Source organism: Myxine glutinosa, chromosome 2 (assembly GCF_964187855.1).
Source record: "Myxine glutinosa chromosome 2, kmMyxGlut1.1, whole genome shotgun sequence".
Classification (NCBI taxonomy): Eukaryota; Metazoa; Chordata; class Myxini; order Myxiniformes; family Myxinidae; genus Myxine; species Myxine glutinosa.
In genome coordinates this window covers 201,737,261-201,760,732 of record NC_136262.1, presented here as the reverse complement: position 1 = coordinate 201,760,732, position 23,472 = coordinate 201,737,261, and the positions used below count along the sequence as shown (strand labels likewise).

Below are 23,472 nucleotides of genomic sequence, written 5' to 3'. Positions count from 1 at the left end.
TGGCACAACTGAATGGATTTAAATCAAATTTGATACAAGTATTATAATATGAATATGAATGATCGTTTTAAGGCCATTTCCCCCGCTAAAGCGGGGGTTAGCCTTGCGGGCCCCATGCCAATCATGGTTCCCTGTTTTGAGGCAATGTTTTTATGGCCGGATGCCCTTCCTGACGCCAACCCTTGGTCACGCTCTTACGATGCGCAGGGATACAGTGTGCCTATTCTGAATCGGAGTACACACCGTGATCATTCATCCCAGCAAGCTGGTACTCAATTTGCCGACCTCGGAAGGATGACAGACTGAGTCAACCCCCCTGGCGTTAATTCAGCGATCGACCGGGATTCGAACCCAGGATCCTGGGATCCCAAACCGGCACCCTAACCGCTAAGCCAACGCCAGGCTAAGTAATAATAATAATGATGTAATAATATGGGCGGAGGCATATCAGTTGACGTCATGATGCAGAAGAGTGCCGTTCTAGTTTTTTTTCAGAAATCTTTACAAAATAATTAAAAATGAAAAGCTGAAATGTCTTCAATCAACAATTATTATTCAATCCCTTTGCTTTTACACTCCAAATTGAGATCAGGTGCATCGAATTTCCTTTGATCATCATTGAGATATCTATACAACTTGATTGGAGTCCACTTGTGGCCAATTCAATTGATTGGACATTGTTTAGAAAGAAATACACCTTTCTATATAAGGTCTGACAGTGTATGTCGGAGCAGAAACTCTACCATGAAGTCCAAGGAACTCTCCTTAGAACTCCGAGATAGAATTGTGAGGAGGCATAGATCTGGGGTAGGGTATAAAGCAATTTCTAGTGTTGAAAGTTCAGAAGAACACAGTGAACTCCATCATTAGGAAATGGAAATAATATGGAACTACCCAGACTCTTCATAGAACTCGCCGTTCGGCCAAACTGAGCACCCGGGAAAGAAGGACCTTGGTCAACGAGGCGACGAAGAACCCAATGACCACTCTGACAGAACTACAGCGTTCCTTGGCTGAGATGGGAGAACCTGCTGGAAGGACATCAGTCTGTACAGCACTTCACAAATCTAGGCTTTATGGGAGAGTAGCCAGACGGAAGCCACTCCTGAGAAAAAGACACATGACAACATGCCTGGAGTTTGAAAAAAGGCACATGAAAGACAGAGTTTGAGGCAAAATATTATGTGGTCTGATAAGACGAAAATGTAACTCTTTGGCCTGAATTTGAAAGCCTTACATCTGGAGGAAACCGAGCCCAGCTAATCACCCATCCAACACCATCCCTCCCGTGAAGTGTGGTGGTGGCAGCTTCATTATGGTTTTCAGTTGCAGGGACTGGGAGAATTTTAAGGATAGAGCCATAGAGGGAACAATGAATGGAGCCAAATACAGGCAAATCCTTGAGGATAATCTGCTTTAGAGTGCAAAAGACCTTAGACTGCGTCAAAGATGTACGTTCCAACAGGACAATGACCCCTAGCATACAGCCAAAGCAACGCTGGAATGGCTTCAAAACAACAACGTGAGAGTCTTTGAGTGGCTCAGCCAAAGCTCAGACTTGAATCCCATTGAGAATCTGTGGAAAGACTTGAAGATTCCTGTTCACCAATGCTGCCCAACCAACTTGACAGAGCTTGAGAAAATCTGCAAGGACGAATGGGTGAAACTCCCCAAATCTGGATGTGCAAAGCTGATACAGACATACCCAAGAAGACTCGAAGTTGTAATTGCTGCCAAAGGTGCTTCTACGAAGTATTGACTTAGGGGGTTGAATACTTATGTAAATTAGATATTTCTGTATTTTATTTTTAATTCTTTTGTAAAATTTTCTATAAAAAAAATTCCACTTTGACATTACCATAATTATGTACAGATCAGTGACAAAAAATCTCAATTTAACCCATTTTAAATTCAGGCTGTAACACAACAAAATGTTGAGGGATCAGTTTTGTATAGAGGGATCAGTTTTCATTTACGGATGCTTTCCTCCTGTTCTGATTTTTTTTCCGCCGTGTGTATGCGTCAATGTCCGTGCACAGGCAAAATTTCAACTATGCTACCCGGAAGGTACCGAACATTAACATCAGTCAGTCAGTCAGTCAGTCAGTGGTTAGATTGAGCTTTATATATTAGAATAGAAAACATTTTTCCACAAACACGACATTAGCACATCCACAAGCACATCCTTTGCATATTGAGGACAAAGGCGGACTCTTGCCTTGAGAGATCTCCAAGGTGTCACTTTTTAACTTTGTACACACCACAAACACCACACATGGCAGGACTGGTAAGTGAAGTGCACTCTTCGAACGAACCTCGAGGAGAACAGGGTTTCTAAACCTATGCAGCATCTGCAAGAGAAACATTTTACGAGTTCAATTCTTCTTTTGTTTTGCACATTTTATTTTTCTCTCATGACGTCATGAAAAGACAATGTTTCTTGGTTTGGTTGTTGTGCCCTAAGACATTCAAATTTACTGTGGATTTTGTTGAAAGAGTTTTTTGTTTTTACTTGCTCATTCTCATATATGACTTCCTGAGTATTCCATAAACTTCCATCAGGTGAGGACGAGGACCAGTTTGAGCAATTTATGATGCCACTTACTGCATCCTTTGAAGGAATCCTCCAGATGTTCAGTTCCAACAATTTCAACCAGGAGGAAGCAAAGGTGGGTTTAGCCCTTCTCAAGGACTCCATGTTTGTGAGGAAAGCGCACACCCTTTTCCTTTTTTAAGCCATATAATGCAGTTTCCCCGAATTTATTTTCAATTCGCCCTCCCCCCTCCCCAAGTACAACAGATCAAAGACATTTTCTGAAAACGAGGAAAGGTCTGACAAAAGCACCTCTGAATACAACACAACAACAGGCATTTTAAGGCCATTTTCCCTGCAAGAGCGGGGGTTAGCCTTGCGGTCCCCATGACAATCTTCTCCATTTTGCCCGATTTTCTGCATCTCCCCTTGTTAACCCCCTTGCCCGCATTTCTTCTTCGACCATCTTTAGCCAAGTCTTTCTCGGTCTTCCCCGTCCTCTACTTCCTTCCACATTCATTTCCATCACTCTTCTCAACCAGTCACTTTCATCCTTCCTCAACATGTGAACAAACCACCTCAACCTGTTTCGCTTCACAGCATCCATCACAGGCTCTATTCCCATCATCTTTCGCAATTCATCATTTGTCTTCCTCTCTCTCAACGATACTCCACACATCCACCGAACCATTCGCATTTCCACCCTTTCCAGCCTTCGTTGCTGCTCTACGTTCATTACCCATGTCTCGCTCCCATAAATCATAACACTTCTCTCCCATGCAGCATACACCTTTCCCTTCAGCTTCAACGACACTCCCCTCCTCGTCAGCGCGCCACTCAGTTCCCGAAACTTCTTCCATGCACATCTCACTCGAGCAACCGTTGCCGAGTCGAATCCACCTTCTCCATTCAGCATGTCTCCCTGGTAACAAAATGTTTTCACACCTTCCAGCTTCACGCCATCTCCAAGATCCAACTCAACATTTCCTCCATCTGCAGCTCCCTCTGTGCACACCTTACACTTGAATCTAGCTGCTACACTGGTTAATGACCGTCTCAAACCACTACATTTTTGATGAACCCACTCAGCGCACATTGTACATTGAATGGAATTCACTCCGACACCCTTCCTGCACCCAGCACATGGCCACTTCCCAGTTCTTTCCACCTCACCACATGCTTTACCACTTGCCATCACCTTCGTTTTTCCGATATTCACCTTCAGACCTTTTGTCTCCATACATTCCTTCCACTTGTTCATCTTCTCCTTCAGTCCATCCATACTTTCTGCAATCAACACCAGATCATCTGCATACAACAACTCCCACGGTAAACCCTCCTTTACGTTCCGAGTCAGCACCTCCATCACAGCTACAAATAGTAGTGGACCTAGTACCGACCCCTGATGCACTCCCACCTTCACCTCAAACTCACCACTGTTCCCGTCCTTCGTCCTTGCAGCTGTGCGCGCTCTTTTGTGCATTGCCATCACTATGATCAACCATTCCTCCACTCCTAACTTCCTCAATGCCCATGTCACTACTTCACGTGGAACCCTATCGAATGCTTTCTCCAGATCAACAAACCCAAGAAACAACTTCTTCCTCTACTCCAATGTACTTCTCCTGCAACTGCCTCACCATAAAAAGCGTGTCTGTCGTTCCTCTTCCTGGCATAAATCCAAACTGCATTTCGTCAATCTTCACTTTCTTCCTTATCCTCCTCTCCAACACCCTTTCCAATACATTTATTCCATGCTCCAATAACGTTATCACTCGATCGGAGCCACAGTCCAGAGTGTCACCTTTCCCCTTATATAGAGGGACGAGGGTACTCAGTTCCCAACCACTGGAATGCGGCCTTCTTACACCACCAGATTGCAGATCTCTGTCATTCTCTTCACACCCAAATTTCCCGCTGCCTTCAACATATCTCCCACAACTCCCGTCGGCCCTCCCACTTTTCTACTCTTCATTGCTTTTATCGCTTCCTCAAATTCCTTCTCGGTTATCTTCTCTGCCGGTCCTAAAACTAGGTTACTCTCTATGTTGCCATCCCATTCATTCTCTGCATTCAACAGTATTTCCATATATCTCTTCCATTTTCCTTTAATTCCATCTCGGTCCACAACGATTTGTCCCACTTCATCCGTCAAACAACTCACCCCCATCACATCACACCTCTCTTGTGCTATCTGCTTTGCAATCCTGAATACCGCTCTCTGACCCTCTTCCAAATCCAAGCGTTTTCCGAACATTTTCCTCCATGCCTCCTGTGCCTTTGCTACCTCTTTCTTTGCAGCCTTCTTGGCTGGCTTATAACTTTCATGCTCTGCCTTTTCTGCTCCCATACCCTTCGCCTTCTGCCACTCCTTGAACTTCTTCCTCTTCTCGTCAATCTTCTTTCCAACTTCATCATCCCACCACCATGTTTCTGAGTGCCTCGGTGGTCCTTTTGTCCATCCACATACCTCACCAACGGCTCCCAACAGACTATCTTTCATTGACATCCAACCATATTCAAGCTCAACCACAACATCCTCTACCATACTCAGCCTCTCTTTTAATGCCTCCCTCACTGTCACCTCTTTCAACCTCCATACCTTTATTCTCGGTTGGTACTTCACCCGCCGAGCTCTCCTCGCACCTTTCACCCTTATGTCGCAGACAACCAAGTGGTGCTGTGAAACAGCCTCCTCCCCGGCATCACCGTTGTGTCCCGGAGGTGCCCCCTATCTCGCCTACGCACCAGCAGGTAGTTAACGGTTGTCGTCGACCCACCTGACGTGTATGTAACAAGCTTATTATCCTCTTTCTGGAACTGAGTATTACAAATCAACAAATCAGCTCCATCAGCAAACTCCAAAATCCTTTCACTTTCTCCATTTCTCACACCATATCCGTAACCCCCATGAACTCCCTCAAAACCGTCCATTTATGTCTCTTCCTACCACAACAACTTCTTCATCTTTCACGTTTTCCTTCAGCTTCTCTATCGCACACCAGAACTTGTCCTTCTCTTCATCGCCCTGACCAACCTGCGGAGCATATCCCGAGATGACGTTCACCAAGAGCTTTCCAATCATCATTTTCACCATCATCAACCTTTCACTCACTCTAGTCACACACACCACACTGTCTTCAAACTCCTCAGAAAACAGGACACCAACACCATTCATGCCCTCCAGGCACCCTTGCCACACAAAGTTGTATTTCTGTCCCTGCCTACCCTTCACCATTCTTACACCACTTCCCTTCCATCTCGTCTCCTGCACACAACATATGTCCACTCTTCTTCTGACCAATACTTCCACCACTTCTCCTGATCTCCCTGTCATTGTCCGTACATTCCATGTCCCAAACCTCAGAAACCGATCTCCACGTCGGGCATCAGACGTTTCGTCGTCATAAATGGAGTGATTTCCACCCTTGCTTTGATCGGGTTCCCCACCTTGAGTTTTGACGAGAGGGAGTGGGGTCCCCCACGGGGTACTTCGGGCTGTACCCTGCCCATATGGAGTTGTAATTGTCATGGTTCTCTTTTTGAGGCAATGTTTTTTTTATGGCCGGATGCCCTTCTTGACGCCAAGCCTTTTAGTCGCCTCTTACGACACGCAGGGATACGATGTACCTATTCTAAACCGGGGTACACACCTCTGAATGGCACACAAAATTGGCTGATGTATTCTCTGGGATTGCTAGGCCAGAGGCCTCCAGACACACACTGCCTTTACAGAACACTATTCCCATCTAACGATAGTAAATGGGTCGTAGGAAATGGCTTCAAGCAGTTTACTTTAATATACCTTTGTGCGTCTGCGACCGCAGCACCTCGGTAATCGCGCCTGCCAAATGACTGGCAGCTCCGTTTGTTTAGCGTCTGTTCACGCGCCGCCTGCAGTCCTGGGTGCTCGCCTCCTGCTGCCGTGGCCTGAATAATTTATTAGAAATTTATTTGCTGCTCTTTTCCTTTTTAGCTGCAGTTAATAAAAGCGCATGTAATTTTGCATCCTTAGCCTTGCAGGCTTGTCTTCCCACGTCTTCGCAACACCGGTTGATTAATTACCCAGTCGGCCTTTCACCTGCCAAGCTGGCACGAGGTCCTTCTTTTTTTTCTCCTCCACTTCATTTTAGCAGCAAGCCTCAAGAAGACCAACCTTACTCACTTCGGAAGATGTGGCCAAGTATGGAGGATGTGTGCTTGAGAGCCAACCGAGAAAAGCATTTTATTTTGCAGTAACACGCAATCGATCATCCGTTTTAACAATGGACACTTTCGTTTTATATCTTTAATGAGCAGACATGGTGCCTCCGAATTTCAAAATGTTTTCCAGCTTCCTTATGACATGAAATGAATTCCGTTTCATCAATAGGTCTTGTCTTTTTATCTCCTTTGTTTCCCCCTATTCAAGCGAGATTGTAAGGCCATTGACATTTGCAGAATAATGACACTACAGACCTGCTCCGTGTACTGTGAGCGTTTGAATTGTCAATGTTGTCAGAAATCTACGCAGCTCAACCCCCCGTCCTTGAGTCATACACACGATTAATTAATGTGCACGCTGGAAACAGGGCTTTCCAAAAGGTGGCAATGTTTCACTTTTCCGACCACTGCCGCTTCATCACTTTGCGAGTTCGCTAGCACAGCACTTGAAAGGACTTGCATTTGCGTGTGTTGCTACGCCTTGAATAGTAAACTTCTGTATTTTTTTGTTCGGTAGAGGTATAGAAATAACCTTGGCACATCGTGTTTTTGCTGTTTTCCTTCAGAGCACTGTCAAAAGGAGGTTTGCCTCATACATTCGGCATACACTTCGACTAAATTCCTGGCATGTGAACACAATCTAGCTGCCTTCCCATTTGTAATTTATTATTTGTCTTACGTCGTTGACGCCGAATTGTCTTTTCCCAACATGTTTGTTTGGCACTTTTGCAGAGGACACTGGTGGGTTTGTCTCGTGATCTCCGTGGAATCGCCTTTGCTTTCAACACCAAGACCAGTTACATGATGCTGTTTGATTGGCTGTATCCTTTACACTGTTGTGCTTCTACCAATCTACCAAATATTTGCATAAAACTTTTGATTGTTTCTTTGTAATACCACTTGTGAGTTTGTTTTGTTGTTTTTTTTTTTGTGTGTTTTTCTTGCAGCAATTTTTTTGTTTTTGGTGAGGGGTAGGCGAAAATGATGGGTGGCAGGGGTTACACACAAGGGATTTTGGTGTAACAGGAGGCCATTCAGCCTATCATGCCTGTGCTGCACCAACCCCAGTATCCATCACCCATCCACACATTAAATGCTTTTTACAAGTCCTCCCTATATCCCCATTTGGTCATACCCCTCTATTTCCATTGCATCCAGGTACCTATCGAATTATAAGTGTGGTGTTGCTTTAACGGTGTAGGTGGGTGGCTTGAAATCTTAGGGTCCTGAGTTTGAGCCCCTGTCAAGCAGTTGAATTAACACCAGGTGGGTTGACTCAGCCTGTCATCCCTCTGAGGTTGGCAAAATGAGTATCAAATGACTGGTTATGGAGAGGCATTGCATCAGCAGCAGCCACGCCCCCAGAAAATGATGCAACCTTCTTCTGCTCCAATCGGCTCTTCTGATCATGTGCTTGTTAAAGTGGACATCTCTCTGACCATTTTCAGAGAGCCTCCTCAGCGTCGACGAGTCTGGCGTTTCACTCAGGCCAACTGGCACGGTCTTCAAGCAGCCATCAATCATCTGGACTGGTCTCCCATCTCTACTGCCTCTGACATCAACTCATCCTGGGAATTCTTCCAAAGTAAATTGCTCTCTCTCATGCACAGTTTTATCCCTTCTCGTCTTCAGTTGTCATACCCTTCCTCCCGTCCATGGTACACGGAATCTTGTGGTGAGGCTATTGCCCAGAAACAACTTGCTTTCGTCTCCTGGAAAGCAAATCCAATGGAAGGAAATCTCATTTCCTTTCACAAAGCCCGAAACAAGTGTGTGTCCACCCTCAGGAGAGCCAGGAAACAATATCTCTCCGTCCTCAGGACCGAACTCTCTTATCTGTCTCCCTCTTCCAAATCCTGGTGGCGTCTGGTAAAATCTGTTTCTGGTGTTTGTTCCCCCTCCAACCCCTCCCTCACCTTAAATGGCCACACGGCTGACTCCGCACGTGAAAAAGCCGAATGCCTCAACTCTGTGTTTGCCTCTAAATCTTGTGTCCCAAACCCATCCCTCTCTGTACCCACCGTACCCAGTCGTACCCAGCTGCTCCTGGACTCTGTGTCCTTTCCTCCTGACAAGGTGGAAAAGTGTCTGTCAACCCTCGACTCTGATTCTGCAACTGGACCTGACGGCATCAGCCCACGGGTCCTAAAATCATGTTCTTCCGCTCTTTCACTCCCTCTCTCTGTTCTCTTCACCCTCTTTTGCTCAAGGTCATCTTCCATCTGCTTGGAAATCTGCCAACATCACCGCTTTGCACAAAAAAGGTGCAAAAACAGATCCCAGCAACTACAGACCAATCAACCTTCTCCCAATTATCAGCAAGGTCATGGAATCCATCATTGCTTCAGATATGAAATCTTTCCTCTTCTCCAATGGCTTGATCTCTGATCATCAATTTGGTTTCAGACCTGGACACTCCACTCTGGACATGCTGCTTCTGCTTTCTCAACAATGGATGGAGGTCCTCAATGCCAAACAGGAAATTAGAGCAGTCTCCCTTGACATATCACGTGCCTTCGATACAGTCTGGCACCCCGCTCTGCTCACCAAACTCTCCTCTTTTGGTATCCATGGAAATCTCCACGCATGGCTGGCGGACTTCCTCTCTAGTCGTAGTCAACGTGTGGCCCTGAATGGGTTTCTCTCATCTCCTCTTCCTGTTCAGGCTGGAGTTCCCCAAGGCAGTGTTCTGGGCCCTGTGCTTTTTCTGGTCTTCATCAATGATCTCTCTGACTCTCTTGAAAATCCTCTCTATCTCTTTGCTGACGACTGTACTCTCTGTCGCTCCATTCTTCATCCCTCAGATCGGCAGTCTGCAGCCTCCTCACTCTCTGCAGACCTTGACAAAATCACAGACTGGGCAAACAAGTGGAACATGTCTTTCAATCCTGACAAATCTCACACTCTTACGATGTCTCTCCGAAAAGACCGACTGGACAACCCTCCCATCCACTTTCTGAATAATCCTCTCCAAGAAGTTCTGTCACTCAAGCTTTTGGGTCTCACTATCTGCCATGATCTTTCCTGGAAAAACCACATTTCAAATCTGGCCTCCAAAGCCAGTCGCCGACTGGGCATCCTCCGTCGTGCGAAGTCCTTCCTTGGCACACCTGAGCTCCTCACCACATACAAGGCTTTCATCCGCAGCTCAATGGAATACTGCTCTCCCCTCTGGGCTGGTGCTCCTGCCTCACACCTAGCTCGCCTTTGCGCTGTTGAAACCAAAGCATTCAGAATCATTGGAATCTCCCGCGATGAAGCTAACTCCAAGGGCCTCTCACTCACTCACTGCAGGCAGGTTGGTGGTCTTTCCGTCTTCTACCGACTCCTCTCTGGCCTTGCCCCCCCAGCTCTCTCTGGGCTCTGTCCCGCAAATATTCCTACAGGTCGCACAAGATCTGCCTGCAACCCTCTTTTGGTTAAACTGCCAAAATCAAGACTCTCTGCTCACCTTCACTCCTTCATTCCTCTTTTCTCCCGCCTCTGGAACAAACTCCCTCACTCTCTTCAATCCCACTCCACCCTCCAAGTCTTTAAAACAGCTGTTCACCACCATCTCTTATCTTCCCCCATCCAAAACCTTGATCTTTTCTACCCCCGCTAATTTCACCCCAATTCCCCTTTTTGAAATACCAACTTCTGTCCTGGAAGTCCTTGGTGTCCTTGTGCTTTATACTTCTCCCTCCCCCCCCCCCCCCCTTCCCATGCCTCCTCCCCCCGGGCCCTCTCCCTTCCACACATCTCCCTGCTCTCGGATGTTGTGTTTGTGTGCTTCCCCTTTTCTCCCCATCTTGTCTTCCGCTCCCTCTTTTTGTGTATTTTGTTTGTCTGGTCGATTTGTTTGTGAAGTAAATGTTAGCTCTTTCACGAGCCTCGATTCAGTATACAAAAAAAAACAACAAAAAAAACAAAAACCAGCATCCGAAGGCTGCACACAAACCACCACCTATCGAATTCCCATTTAAACCTAGCCATTCTTTCCACTGCCACTACATTTTCAGGGAGATCATTGCATGAATTAACCATTCTCTAACTGAAAGATCCCTACCTTAAAACTATCCCAACTCCAAACTTCTTTAGCCTCAAGCTATGGGTCCTGGTCCGAACACTGTCCACTCTGCTAAAAGATTCCACTTCATCTATCTTGTTCACACCCTTCATTATCTTAAACATCTCAATCAAATCCGCTCGTTATCGCCTCCTTTCTAATGTATGAAGTCCTGTCTCCTTCAACCGTTCCTTTTAGCTTCGTCTAGCTAGCCCTGGAATTAATCTCGTCACTTTATGCTGTAACCTCTCTATGGCAGCTATGTCCTTCCTCAGATGCGGTGACCAAAACTGAAGACCATATTCTAGATTAGACCTCACTAAATTCTTTCGGACGATTTGGACGAACCTTCGTGGCGAAAACCCTGTTAGCTTTACCTATAGCTGCCTGACACTGCTGTCTGCTTAACCCCACCCAATCTCCATTTATATTACCACCTCCAGAACCTCTTCCAGTGTGACACGCTCCAAGACTGCCCCTTGCATCATGTAATCTCTATTTTTCATTTTTCTTACCCATTCACAGCACCTTACATTTCTCATGTTGCTGCATCTGCCAATCTTTTGCCCAATCTATTTTGAAGTATCTAGACTTTCTTGAATCTATTCACCCCCTCTATGCTATCTACTTTATTCCCAAGCATTATATCATCTGCAAATTTAGAAAGCCGACTCTTTACCCCACTGTCTCAATGCTTGATGTAAATTATGAACAATAATGGTCGGAGAACACCACTACTTACATCCTCCCAGCCAGACGTCTTCCCACTCATAGCCACTCTTTGCCTCCTATCGCTAATGCAGTTTCCAATCTAGTTAGCTACCTGAACACTCCATTAGCCTTCACCTTAGCTTACCTACCTTCTACAGTCATTGCCAAAAATATTGGCACCCTTGCACTTTTTTCAAATCACACAATTTTCTCGAAAAATAAGTTAAAATTGCCAAAAGTATTTGGTCTCTACAATTCTTAATTTCACTATTAATATAACAGAACCTTTGTTTTTGATTCAGAACTTAATCCTTTTAAATCTGAAAATAAAAAGAAATGGCATTGACAAAATTAGTGATACCCTCAACTTAATATTTGGTAGCACAGCCTTTGGACAAAATAACTGCAGTCAAGTGCTTCCTACAGCCATGAATGAGCTTCCTACACTTCTCTACTGGCAGTTTGACCCACTCTTCTTCTGCAAACTGCTCCAGTTCTCCCAGATTTGAAGGGTACCATCTCCCAGCTACTGTTTTCAGATCTCACCACAGGTGTTCAATTGGATTTAGATCTGGACTCATTGCTGGCCACTTCAGAACAGTCCAGCGTTTTGTCTTGAACCATTCCTGGGTGCTTTTTGAAGTGTGTTTGGGGTCATTGTCCTGCTGCAAGACCCATGACCTTCGACGGAGACCCAGCTTTCTGGCACTGGGTTGAACATTGCGCTCCCAAATGCCTTGGCAATCTCCTGATTTCATGATTCCATGCACACATTCAAGGCACCCAGTGTCAGAGGCAGCACAGCAACCCCAAAACATCACTGAACCTCCTCCATGTTTGACTGTAAGAAAGGTGTCCTTTTCTTTGAAGGCTTCATTTTGTTTGCTGTAAACATATATGTATATATGACGTGCTTTACCAAAAAGCTCTAATTTGGTCTCATCTGTCCACAGGACATTCTCCCAGAAGGGTTTTGGCTTGTTCATGTGTGTTTTGACAAACTCCAGTCAGGCTTTCTTATGTCTCCTCTCAGTCTTGGGTCTCCTACAATAGAACTCCCTTTCATTGAGTTAGCGACAGATGGTAGGAGTTGAAACTGTCGTACCTTGTGTCTGAAGGTCAAGCTTGAATCTGTTTGGCAGTTGATCGAGGTGATTTGTCCACCATTTGAACAATCCTTATCTGCAATGTTTGATCAAGTTTTCTCTTGCGGCCATGTCCAGGGAGTTTGGCTACAGTGCCATGGGCCTTAAACTGCCTGCTAACATTGCGTATGGTGGACACAGGAACATTAAGGTCAATGGAGATGGATTTGTAGTCTTGACATTGTCCATGCTTGGCTACAATCTTGTGTCTGACCTCCTCAAACAATTCTCTGGTTTTCTTTCTTTTCTCCATGCTCATTGCGATACACACAGTGACACAAAACAGCAGAATGACTCGTTTTCTCCATTCGAACTGGTTGAATGAGTGATTTCTATATTGCAGGCACCTGCAACTCACAACAGGTGAGTTCAATTCCAAAGTAAAGGAGAATCACTTGCATGAAATGTAATTATTTCTAACAACTTCTAAAATTTCCACTAATATTATTCGGTCCATTTAAGGATTTCTGAGTGGAATAAGCTAAGATTTTGTAATTTTTTTCGTTTTGTTCCACTGCAAATCAAAGAAATACATATGTGGATACCAAAATATTTTTTAATTTCAACAATTTTGTGGAAAAAATGGTGCATTATTTGGAAAAAGTGCAAGGGTGCCAATATTTTTGGCCACGACTGTATTTGGTACCTTACCAATGCCTTCTGAAAGTCTAGATCAAGATCCACCACATCTGCTGCCCTTCCCTCATCCACACAATCAAGAGAACTAAATTTCAGCCAAATTACTTGTCAAAATGTACTTGTCAAATTTCAGCAAAATTGCCAAAGCCATTCGCTTGTGTGCATTTTTGTTTGCTGGCATAGCACAGTACAACGGCAGGTGGCGATAAAGTAAATTTGAGCAATAAAATCGTATTTGTGTCTGAAGGAAAGGTTCATCATTCGACAGCAAAAAGATAAAGTATTGAACCTGCAGGAAATGCATTATTGTTAAATATAAAATACTAATTTTGTCATTGTGTGCTCGTTATTGTATTTATAATGAGTTGTATTATATTATTATAACATTATTATAATAATAGTATTTTGTAATAATCTTAGAATGTACTGGTAATCATAAATTAGAAAAAATACAATATTCCTTACAAAGAACGTCGGTGCAGGAGCAGACCATTTGGCCCATCAAGCCTGTGCTGGTTTTTTTTTTTTTTTTGTATACTTGGTCAAGGCTTTTATAAGAGCCAACACATAGAACATATTGTGAAGGGACTGGGAGACGAGAGGGGGAGAGAGAGAGGGAAGCACAACAACAGTGGTGAACAGGGATATCAGGAGATCTGTAGAAGAGAGAGGGCTGGGGCGGGGTACACGGGATAAACAAGATGGACACTACAGGGACTTTCAGGAAAGAAAACGGATTTGAAGGAGGTTGGTTTGGGGTGGATTAACAGGAGTAGAAAAGATCATGGTTTTGGATGGGGGAAGAGATGAGATGGTGGTGAACAGCTGTTTTGAAGATTTGGAGGGAGGAATGGGATTGAGATTTGCCGGGATTGAAAGAAATGTTCCACGTGTTTGACCAGCTTGTAATTTTATCCAGGTCTGCAGAGAGTGAAGAGGCTGCTGCCTGTCGATCTGAGGGTTGAGTGATGGAGCGGCAGAGAGTGGAGTCGACAGCAAAAAGATAAAGAGGATTTTCCAGACAGTTGGAAAGACAATTGATGAAGATTACAAAAAAGCACAGGACCTACAATACTGCCTTAAGGAACTCCAGCCTTGACAGGAAGGAGATGAGAGAATTCCATTCAGGGCCACACGTTCACTGCGACTGGAGAGGAAGTCCGCAAGCCATGCGTGGAGATATTCATGGATACCATAAGAGGAGAGTTTGGTGAGCAGAGCGGGGTGCCAGACCGTATCGAAGGCACGAGATATGTCAAGGGAGACAGCTCTGATTTCCTGTTTGAGGACCTCCATCCATTGTTGAGATAGCAGAAGCAGCATGTCCAGAGTAGAGTGGCCTGGTCTGAATCCAAATTGATAATCATAGATCAATCCATTGGAGAAGATGAAGGATTTGATATCGGAAGCAATGATGGATTCCATGACCTTGCTGATGATTGGGAGCAGTATGATTGTTCTGGAGTTGAAAGGATCTGTTTCTGCACCTTTTTATGCAAAGTGGTAATGTTTGCTAATTTCCAAGCAAATGGTGGATGACCTTGAGCAAAACAGAGGGTGAAGAGAACAGAGAGAGGGTGAGATAGAGCAACACGGCAGGATTTTAGGACCCGTGGGCTGATGCCGTCTGATCCAGTTGCAGAATTGGAGTCGAGATTTGACAAACTTCTCCACCTTGTCTGGAGAGAAGGACACAGAGTCCAGGAGCAGCTGGGTTTGACTGGGTAATGTGGCTTCAGAGAGTGATGAATTCCGCTGTTGTTATTATTATTATTTATTACTACTCGAAGATCATTACTACTACTAGAATTACTACTATTAATAATTATTTTTAATTATTTTTATTATTAATTATTATTAACTATATTATTATTATTACCTTCGCAAAAGCGGAAGGTTATGTTTTGATCGCTGTGTATTTATTTGTATGTCTGTGTGTGTGTGTGTGTGTATGTTATTCGCATAACTCAAAAAGTATTCAACCGAATTGCATGAAATTTGGTGGGATGATTGGTTATTATACGGGACACATTTGATTAGATTTTGGGAGCAATCGGGTCAAAGGTCAAGGTCAAGGTCACGAAAAGGTCAAAATCGTATTTTTGTTGTTCTGTTCCCTACACTCCCATGCCAAGTACAGAACAGTAGCTGCGGCGAAGGTATGCGCTCTACCGAGTGCCCGTTCTAGTTCATTATTATTATTAGATTATTACTACTAGAAGAATCTGCTGCCTACGGGAGTGGCCAAGGGGGTTATGTTATTATCCTCATTCAAATGCAAAATGCAAAGTTCCTCATCAAAGTAACTCTTGCTGCATGATTCAAAACACCTCACTGCACTGGAAAACATCGGGACAGGAATACTGCACTGTAAAGAGTGGGGACTTGTAATACTCTCTCCTCTCTGGAACGGCTCTTCACAATACACATTCATCCCCTCTACTCCCAAGACCATCGGCAAAGATAGGAACACCCCTATTCACTAATTGCGGTCATGCTGATCCTATGTAGGAAGTCTGGATGTAATCGGCCCTGAAGTGTAGAAGGAGCAGTGCAACAAACCCTCACACACCAGTCTATGATTTGTTGTAAGGATCTCCACGCTGAAAAAGGGGGGGATCTTGTAATTCGCTTCATACGTATACAAAAAAAAACTGATTTCGGTCCCTTTGTGTTTTATACCTCTCCCCCCCCCCCCTTCCCACGCCTCCTGCCCCCAAGCCCTCTCCCTCCCACACTTCTCCCTGCTCTCAAATGTTGTGGTTGTGTGCTTCCCCTTCTCTCCCCATCTTGTCTTCCGCTCCCTCCTTTTGTATATTTTGTTTGTCTGGCTGATTTGTTTGTGAAATAAATGTTAGCTCTTTCACGAGCCTCGATTCAGTATACAAAAAAAAAAAAAAAAAAAAATTTGTCTGTCTGTCCATCTGCCAAACGATCTGATCTCCTCCTGAACGGTTGTGTAGTTTACCACAGAGACAGAGACAGAGATAGAGACAGAGAAAGGATGAGAGACAGGGAGTGAGAGACAGAGAGACAGAGTTATGATTACCACATGGAAGGACTGTGCATGATCTGGGTCATTTTTGGCCCCGCCCCCTGTCGATGGCATGCCATAAACTTAACCGTAGTTATTATAATGGAAAATTAGATTTTTCTGCATTCTGTATTAATGTATTTTGCATGCTGACCTATTCTTGTACTGTGTCAAATGGGTCAATGCTTTGATCGGCACTTCGCTCACGTGCGCTTTGGGCTCTCTCCTGTGGTTTTTCTTGAGCATCTTCCTGGTGCAGTTACCCACGATACATGCCCGTCTTCTTAAGAGCCATTGAATTTTGGTATCTTGAACCATCTTGCACCACGCCCATTCTCAAGCTCATGGCTGAACTTGTTCAGAACAGGTGAGTCTGAGTATGAAATATGGTCAAAGCTATGAAGTCATCCACTTGCCCTGTACATTGTTTGCAGAGCCTGCTCCGAATTGCATTGCTGAGAGGGATTTGAGAATTGTGACAGATTTGTGGCTTTTGAGGCTTGAAACGGGATAACACACAAATTGCATAATTGTTTGTCAAGATGGCAGGACAACAGGGTTGTGAATGCCAGATAATTTATGATTGTCAAAATAAATGTTAGTTATTTGGTGACCAAGTCTTGTGGACCAGGGGATTTTGAGCGATTCTTTTCATTGACTATGTATGCTGACCTTCTGGTGCATTGGTATCCCTTTGTGCTTGTTAAGTTCTCTGCCTGTTGCATCCAAGGTTCTCTCCCATGCATGGCTTTTGCAGGATTTCCATATGGGCAAATGGCACACTGTCTTGATGGTATCTTCTCATCTGATATCCCAATGATGCTGATGGTACCCCAAGGCAAAGCACTTGATCCAATGCTATAATAATAATAATAATAATTCATTTATTTTGTATAGCGCTTTTCCAGAAGCCCAAAGGCGCTTTGACAGAGTGGCAAACATAATGCATAACAATACATGAAAACAACAATTGCAAAAAGACAAGAATCAATAGGGAAATATTTAAAGCAAAAGGAGGGAGAAGGAGAAGAGATAGTCAGGGGTTAAATGCTTTGGGTTGAATGTTGAATGCAGTGTTGAACAGGTGGGTCTTTAGTGATGTTTTGAATGTGGTGAGTGAGGAGGAGTCTCTGATGGTGTGAGGTAGTGAGTTCCAGAGGGTGGGAGCAGCGATGGAGAAGGCCCTGTCCCCCCAGGATCTGAATTTGGTCCGGATGGAGGGGGTCAGGAGGTTGGTACCAGCAGAGCGGAGGTTGCGGGTGGGAGTGTGTCTGGAGAGGAGGTCAGCCAGGTAGGATGGGGCCAGGTTATGGAGGGCTTTGTATGTCAAGAGGAGGATTTTGTACTGGATTCTCTGGGGGATGGGGAGCCAGTGAAGCTTGTAAAGGACGGGGGTGATGTGGTCACGGGTCCGGGAATGGGTGAGTAGACGGGCAGCGGAGTTCTGAATGTATTGGAGTTTATTGGTGATTTTTGAAGGTGAACCATAGAGGAGGCCATTGCAGTAGTCCAGACGGGAGGTGATGAAGGCGTGGATGAGGGTTTCTGCAGCCGTGGAGGAGAGGGATGAGCGGAGACGGGCAATGTTTTTCAGGTGAAAGAAGGCTGACTTTGTGATCTGTTTAGTGTATTTGTCGAAGGAAAGGGTTTGGTCAAAGATGACGCCAAGATTCCGGATGTGAGGGGAGGTGGATACTGGGATACCGTCGATGTTGAGGGCAAAGTTATGGGTGGATTTTGTGAGCGTTTTTGGGCCAATGATGACTATTTAGACTATACATCAATGACCTCCCAGAATCTTTGGAAAATTCTTCTGCTTTTCATTTTACCGATGATTCCACCTTAGACCGATTGGTTGGTTCTTTTTATTCTGTTGCTTGACTGACAGCAGCTGTTTCCATCACAGTTAACTTTGGCAGAAAAGTACAAATCAGAAGTTGGACCAGCACCTGAAACATGATCTTTAATCCAGTCTCGCATCCTAATATTGTCCCTCAGGAAGGGCCATCATCCTCTCTGCTCATCCACCTCTGTGATCAAGCTTTGATAAAGTCAACCCTCATGCTGATGGACCACACTGTGATGTTTCTTGCTTCAGACCACAATTCTCAACTGATTTGCAAGTGCTGATTATGCATTTGCTGTTAAGCCAATATGCTTCTTTGGACCTCTGAATCCTACAGCCAACAAAGCATTTGTACGTGCCAAAAACGGGAATTGCTTTCTGAACCTGCCAACCAGTTAATGAACCCTAATCTCTCCACTCACTCCTCGATCTTATGAAGTCTGAAACGCTCAAAATCATTGGCATTCCCCATCAAGAGGCAAAAAGCAACATCCCCCTCACCTGTCTGTCAATGTAGACAGGTAATTTGGCTGTTTGGTTATTACGTACCTCTGCCACCAAAGGTGGGCAGAGGTTGTTTTCACCCCTGTCTATTTGTTTGTCTGTGAGCAGGATATTTCAAAAAGCTATGGAACGATTTGGACGAACCTTGGTGGACAGGCTGGGGGGTGTGTGAAGAGGACAAAATTATTCTATTTTGGTGAAGATCCAAATACGGATAAGTGAAAATTTTCATTTCTTTAAGCGATTCTTCACCTTTGAGATATGGGGCCAAAAACGATACATTGGAAATTATAAAAAGTTATGGACGAGTTATGACAAAACTTGATGGATGAGTTGGGTCAGTGACAAGAACAAGCCGACTAGATTTTGGTTCAAGTCCGAATCCATATCCGACCTATCAATGTAAACAAAATTAAAACTTTTCAGCCTGGTGGAGGTATCCTCTCTACTGAGTTCCATTCTAGTTTTGTTGTTTTTGTCCCCCGTCGCACCTCGGAGCGAAAGGGGGTCTATGGTTTTCCCCTCCGTCCGTGTGTGCGTGTGTGCGTTGAACCTTGTGAGCGGAATATCTTGTAAAATAAATGAACTACTAACTTCTAATCCGGTGTGTGGGTGTTTCTCGGCATAAGGAAGAACGCTATTGAAAATTGGGTCGCCACGTCAAATTCCAAGATGGCCGCCGCCATGTATGTCTGAACCTTGTGAGCGGAATATCTTGAAAAATAAGCGAAGTACCAACTTCTAATCTGGGGTGTGGGTGTATCTAGGCATAAGGAAGAATGCTATTGAAAATTGGGTCGCCACGTCAAAATCCAAGATGGCCGCCACCATATATGTCTTTTTTTTTTCTTTTTTTTTTGCATACAAGATGGTGCGCGTTTGCATATATGTCTGAACCTTGTGAGCGGAATATCTTGAAAAATAAACCAACTACTCACTTCTAATCTGGTGCGCGACTGTATCTAGGCATAAGGAAGAACGCTATTGAAAATTGGGTCGGCACGTCAAAATCCAAGATGGCCGCCACCATATATGTCTGAACCTTGTGAGCGGAATATCTTGAAAAATAAACTAACTACTAACTTCTAATCTGGTGTGTGGGTGTGTCTCCAACCCACTCGCAAATATTATCGACTCTTCCATGTTTCCTGCGTCTTCCACTTTGTCAACTCACATCACTTCACCGACGGGGGACCTAGGCGTAACGCTTGTTTTCTTTGGTGGGGAGGGTGAGTTAATCACCTCTTTTGGTCTTTTTTCCTTCCAATAGGAATGGATGCATCCAGAAAGTCCATTCCTTTTCACCTTCCAAAATCCAACCGCTCTGCTTACCTGCATTCCCTTTTCTCTTTCCACTAGTAGTTCTGACAGACAGACACAATTTGTTTCCTTGTGTCTGTCTGATCATGCTCTTTCCCTTGGTCTTTTTTGGTTGCAGCTCACCATCAAACTCATGTTTCGCATTTCTACTAGCATCTCTTTACTCTCATTGACCCTCCTTCCGAAACCTGCCTTTGTTCCGGACCCTGACTGAACATTGTCCAATGTTCATATATCCCGACGGCCCTCCTGTCTTACTTTTAACCGTTTCATCTTCTGTAAAGATGCTTGGAAAACTGTATTCCAAAACACTGTACATAAAAGACGGCGACTTCACACAGATATGAACTCTGGAGTAGGATGCAGAAAACAGCAGCTGGAAACGAAATGCTTTGTGCAATGATCATTGAAATATGATTTGTTGCCACAACCGACATTATCTTCGTAGAACTGGAGGTTTCAATGATGATCACAACGCCGTGTGTTGCTTGTGAAGGAGACTCAGAAATGAGAATTATAAAAACTAGGGCATGCCCGTACTATATATATGCCCGTACTATATATCTATCTAAAATTATATCCCCCCCCTCTATTTACATGAAATGGTTTGGTCCATTCGCAACGCCAAAGCGAACGGCGAACGGCTTGCGAGTACAGTGACAATCCCCCCCCTCTATTTACATGAATGGTTTGGTCCATTCGCAACGACCACAGAACCCCCCCCTCTATTTACATGCAATGGTTTGGTCCAAAGCGAACGGCTTCCGGAGTTTGGTAAAGAAATCGCCATCGCGTACACAAACGCGCAGGAAAGCGAATGAATCGCAAATTCGTTTTTATTAGTTGTAAAACATAATGCCCAATTATTCAATTAGCGCCAACGTATTTTGGCTGTTTGCAATTTAATCGCAAGGCAAAGTAGAAAGAGAAGAGGGAAAAAAAGAAAAGCCTTGCCTTGCTGCAAACAGCTGCTGCAAACAACAACAACATGGAAGGCTGCACTGTCCGGAAGTTGGCATATCGCAGTTACGATTATTTTAGTGTTAATGGCCAATTATTCAATTAGCGCCAACGTATTTTGGCTGTTTGCAATTTAATCGCAAGGAAAAGTAGAAAGAGAAGAGGGAAAAAAAGAAAAGCCTTGCATTAACGCATTAACGCTTGCATTGCATTAACGGTTCGGCACACGTGATAGCTCGCTGCTCTCTGATTGGTTGAAGCGTTTTTTGGACATAGCTCGGTAGGTACTTGTCCGATTAATTACAAACCTTGAAAAGGCACATCCTCGGGTCCCCAGCAATATACCTGGCAAGTTTCAAGTATATCGGACCCGTGGTTGTCGAGAAACAGCGGTCACAGACACACAGACAGACACACAGAGATTGCTGGAATTATAGATAGATGATAAACAATTTAACTTCTGCAGAGTGGAAACAAAATTTGTCAATTTGTCCAGTAGGTTTTATTTGTACTTCACGCCCTAAATATTTAACTTGTTCTATTTTTAGTTTTTGACCTGTGTGCATTTAGGTCTTACAAGAGAATAGTCAAGCCAAATATATATAAATTTAAAAAACCACCTTTAGAGGCCATTTTTCCCCGCAAAGCGGGGGTTGGCCTTTTTCGGGAACCGTGGTTGTTGTTGTTTTTCGGTCCCCTATTTGAAGCAATGTTTTGCACCGGATGCCCTTCCTGACGCCAACCCTTTTTGCCGCCTTTAACGACAAACAGGGAATTACCAGTGAACTGGTACTCAATTAGCCGACCTCGGAAGGATGACAGGCTGAGTCAACCCCCCTGGCGTTAATTCAGCGATCGACCGGGATTCGAACCCAGGATCCTTGGATCCTAAGCCGGCACCCTAGCCGCTAGCCCAACACCAGGGCAACATCAAGCCAAATATATAATCAAACTTATTAGTTTAGTCAAGGTAATTATATACTCGAAGTAAATTATCCTGTTAGATGCTTGATGTAAAGTAACCTCCTGGTTGTCCTACAGGTCACAAAGGCTACAGTTTGACGTCATCTCGCCCAATGGGATTCTGCTGTTCAGGGAAGCCAGCAAGATGATAACCACGTATGGTGAGCACTGTAGCCACAGGCGTTCGATGCTCGTATTTCACGTCACATTGTCCAACACAGTTTGTGTTTTGCATATTTATTCCCTCTTTTGATCCATCTTTATTCATCAGCAAAGTTGCAGTCTTTCTTATTTTCCCAGTCTTCACTAATCTGTGGCTTTGCAAAATGGTCTTGCGATTCTTAAACATTGGCCTTTATGCACTTGGTTTTGGAGGTTAATGTGCAGTGTCCTGCAAAAGTATTCATCGGCTACCAATAATGCCACATTTAGATGAATTGCGAATTATGTAGTAACAATTTTTCCAAATGAACGTTTTTTTTCATAACTGAAGAGATCAAACTAAACACTATTGTAGTTGAAGGAGATTACATGTCAGGAATACCTGCAAAAAACATGTACAAATCAAAATTCACTGGTTGCAAATATATTCAGCCCTTTAGATCAGTACTTTGTGGAATCACCTTTTGCAGCAATGACTGCTATGAGGTTGTTTTTTTTTGGATCGGTCTCTACCAGCTTTGCACAGTGAGACTGTGAAATCATCACCTATTTTTCACATGCAAATTGCTCAAGTTCTGCCAAGTTTGATGGGGATCATCGATGGACTGCAATCTTCAAGTCTCGCCATAAGCATTCAATTGGGTTCAAGTTCAGACTTTGACGGGGCTACTCAAGAACATTTATTTTCTTCTTATTCAGCCACTCCAGTGTGGCTTTAGCTTTGTGCTTCGGATCATTGTCCTGCTGAAATGTGAATCTGCTGCCCAGTTTCAGATTCATGGCTAACTCGAACAGGTTTTCATCAAGGATTCTCCTATACTTTGTACCGTCCATTGTTCTTTCTCTTCTGGCAATTTTGCCAGTACATGCTGATGAAAAGCAGCCCCATAACATGATGCTGCCACCAACTTGCTTGACAGTCGGGATGGTATTGACTGGGTGATGTGCGGTGTTAGGCTTGCACCTGACATAATGCTTTGAATTTAGACCAAAACGTTCGTTTTTGTCTCACAAAACTTTTCTCCACATGTCTGCAGTATGATTGAGATGCTTTTCGCAAACTCCATAGAGCTTTATATGCGTCTTTTTCAGTAATGGCTCCTTTCTTGCCACATGTCCAGAGAGGCTAGCTTTGTGAAGATAATGGGATATTGTTGATTCATGAACACTGACCCCCATCTAGGACATAAAGCCTTGTATATCTTTCAAAGTCTTTGTTGGTATACACTGACATCCCAAACTAGTTTCCTGCTTGCCCGGTTGCTGAGTTTGGATGGAAGACCTGGTCTGGGTAAAGTCTTGGTGGTATGACACGTCTTCCACTTATTGATGATGGATTTCAGCGGACCGAAAGGGATAATTAGTGACTGAAATCTTCTTATAACCCTCTCCTGAACGGTGCTT

General features: G+C 44.2%; 1 protein-coding gene across 3 annotated transcripts in view; it reads left to right on the top strand.

Moving 5' to 3' along the window:
• Nucleotides 1-23,472, top strand: part of LOC137420927 (exportin-7) — a 319,100-nt gene that overhangs the window by 114,695 nt on the left and 180,933 nt on the right. For all 3 annotated transcript variants that reach the window (XM_078772182.1, XM_068106440.2, XM_078772184.1), the window contains exons 19-22: nucleotides 2,563-2,669; nucleotides 7,469-7,557; nucleotides 16,573-16,680; nucleotides 21,985-22,067. In XM_078772182.1, coding sequence (XP_078628308.1) covers nucleotides 2,563-2,669; nucleotides 7,469-7,557; nucleotides 16,573-16,680; nucleotides 21,985-22,067 — 387 coding nt within the window. The remainder of the gene's footprint in view (nucleotides 1-2,562; nucleotides 2,670-7,468; nucleotides 7,558-16,572; nucleotides 16,681-21,984; nucleotides 22,068-23,472) is intronic.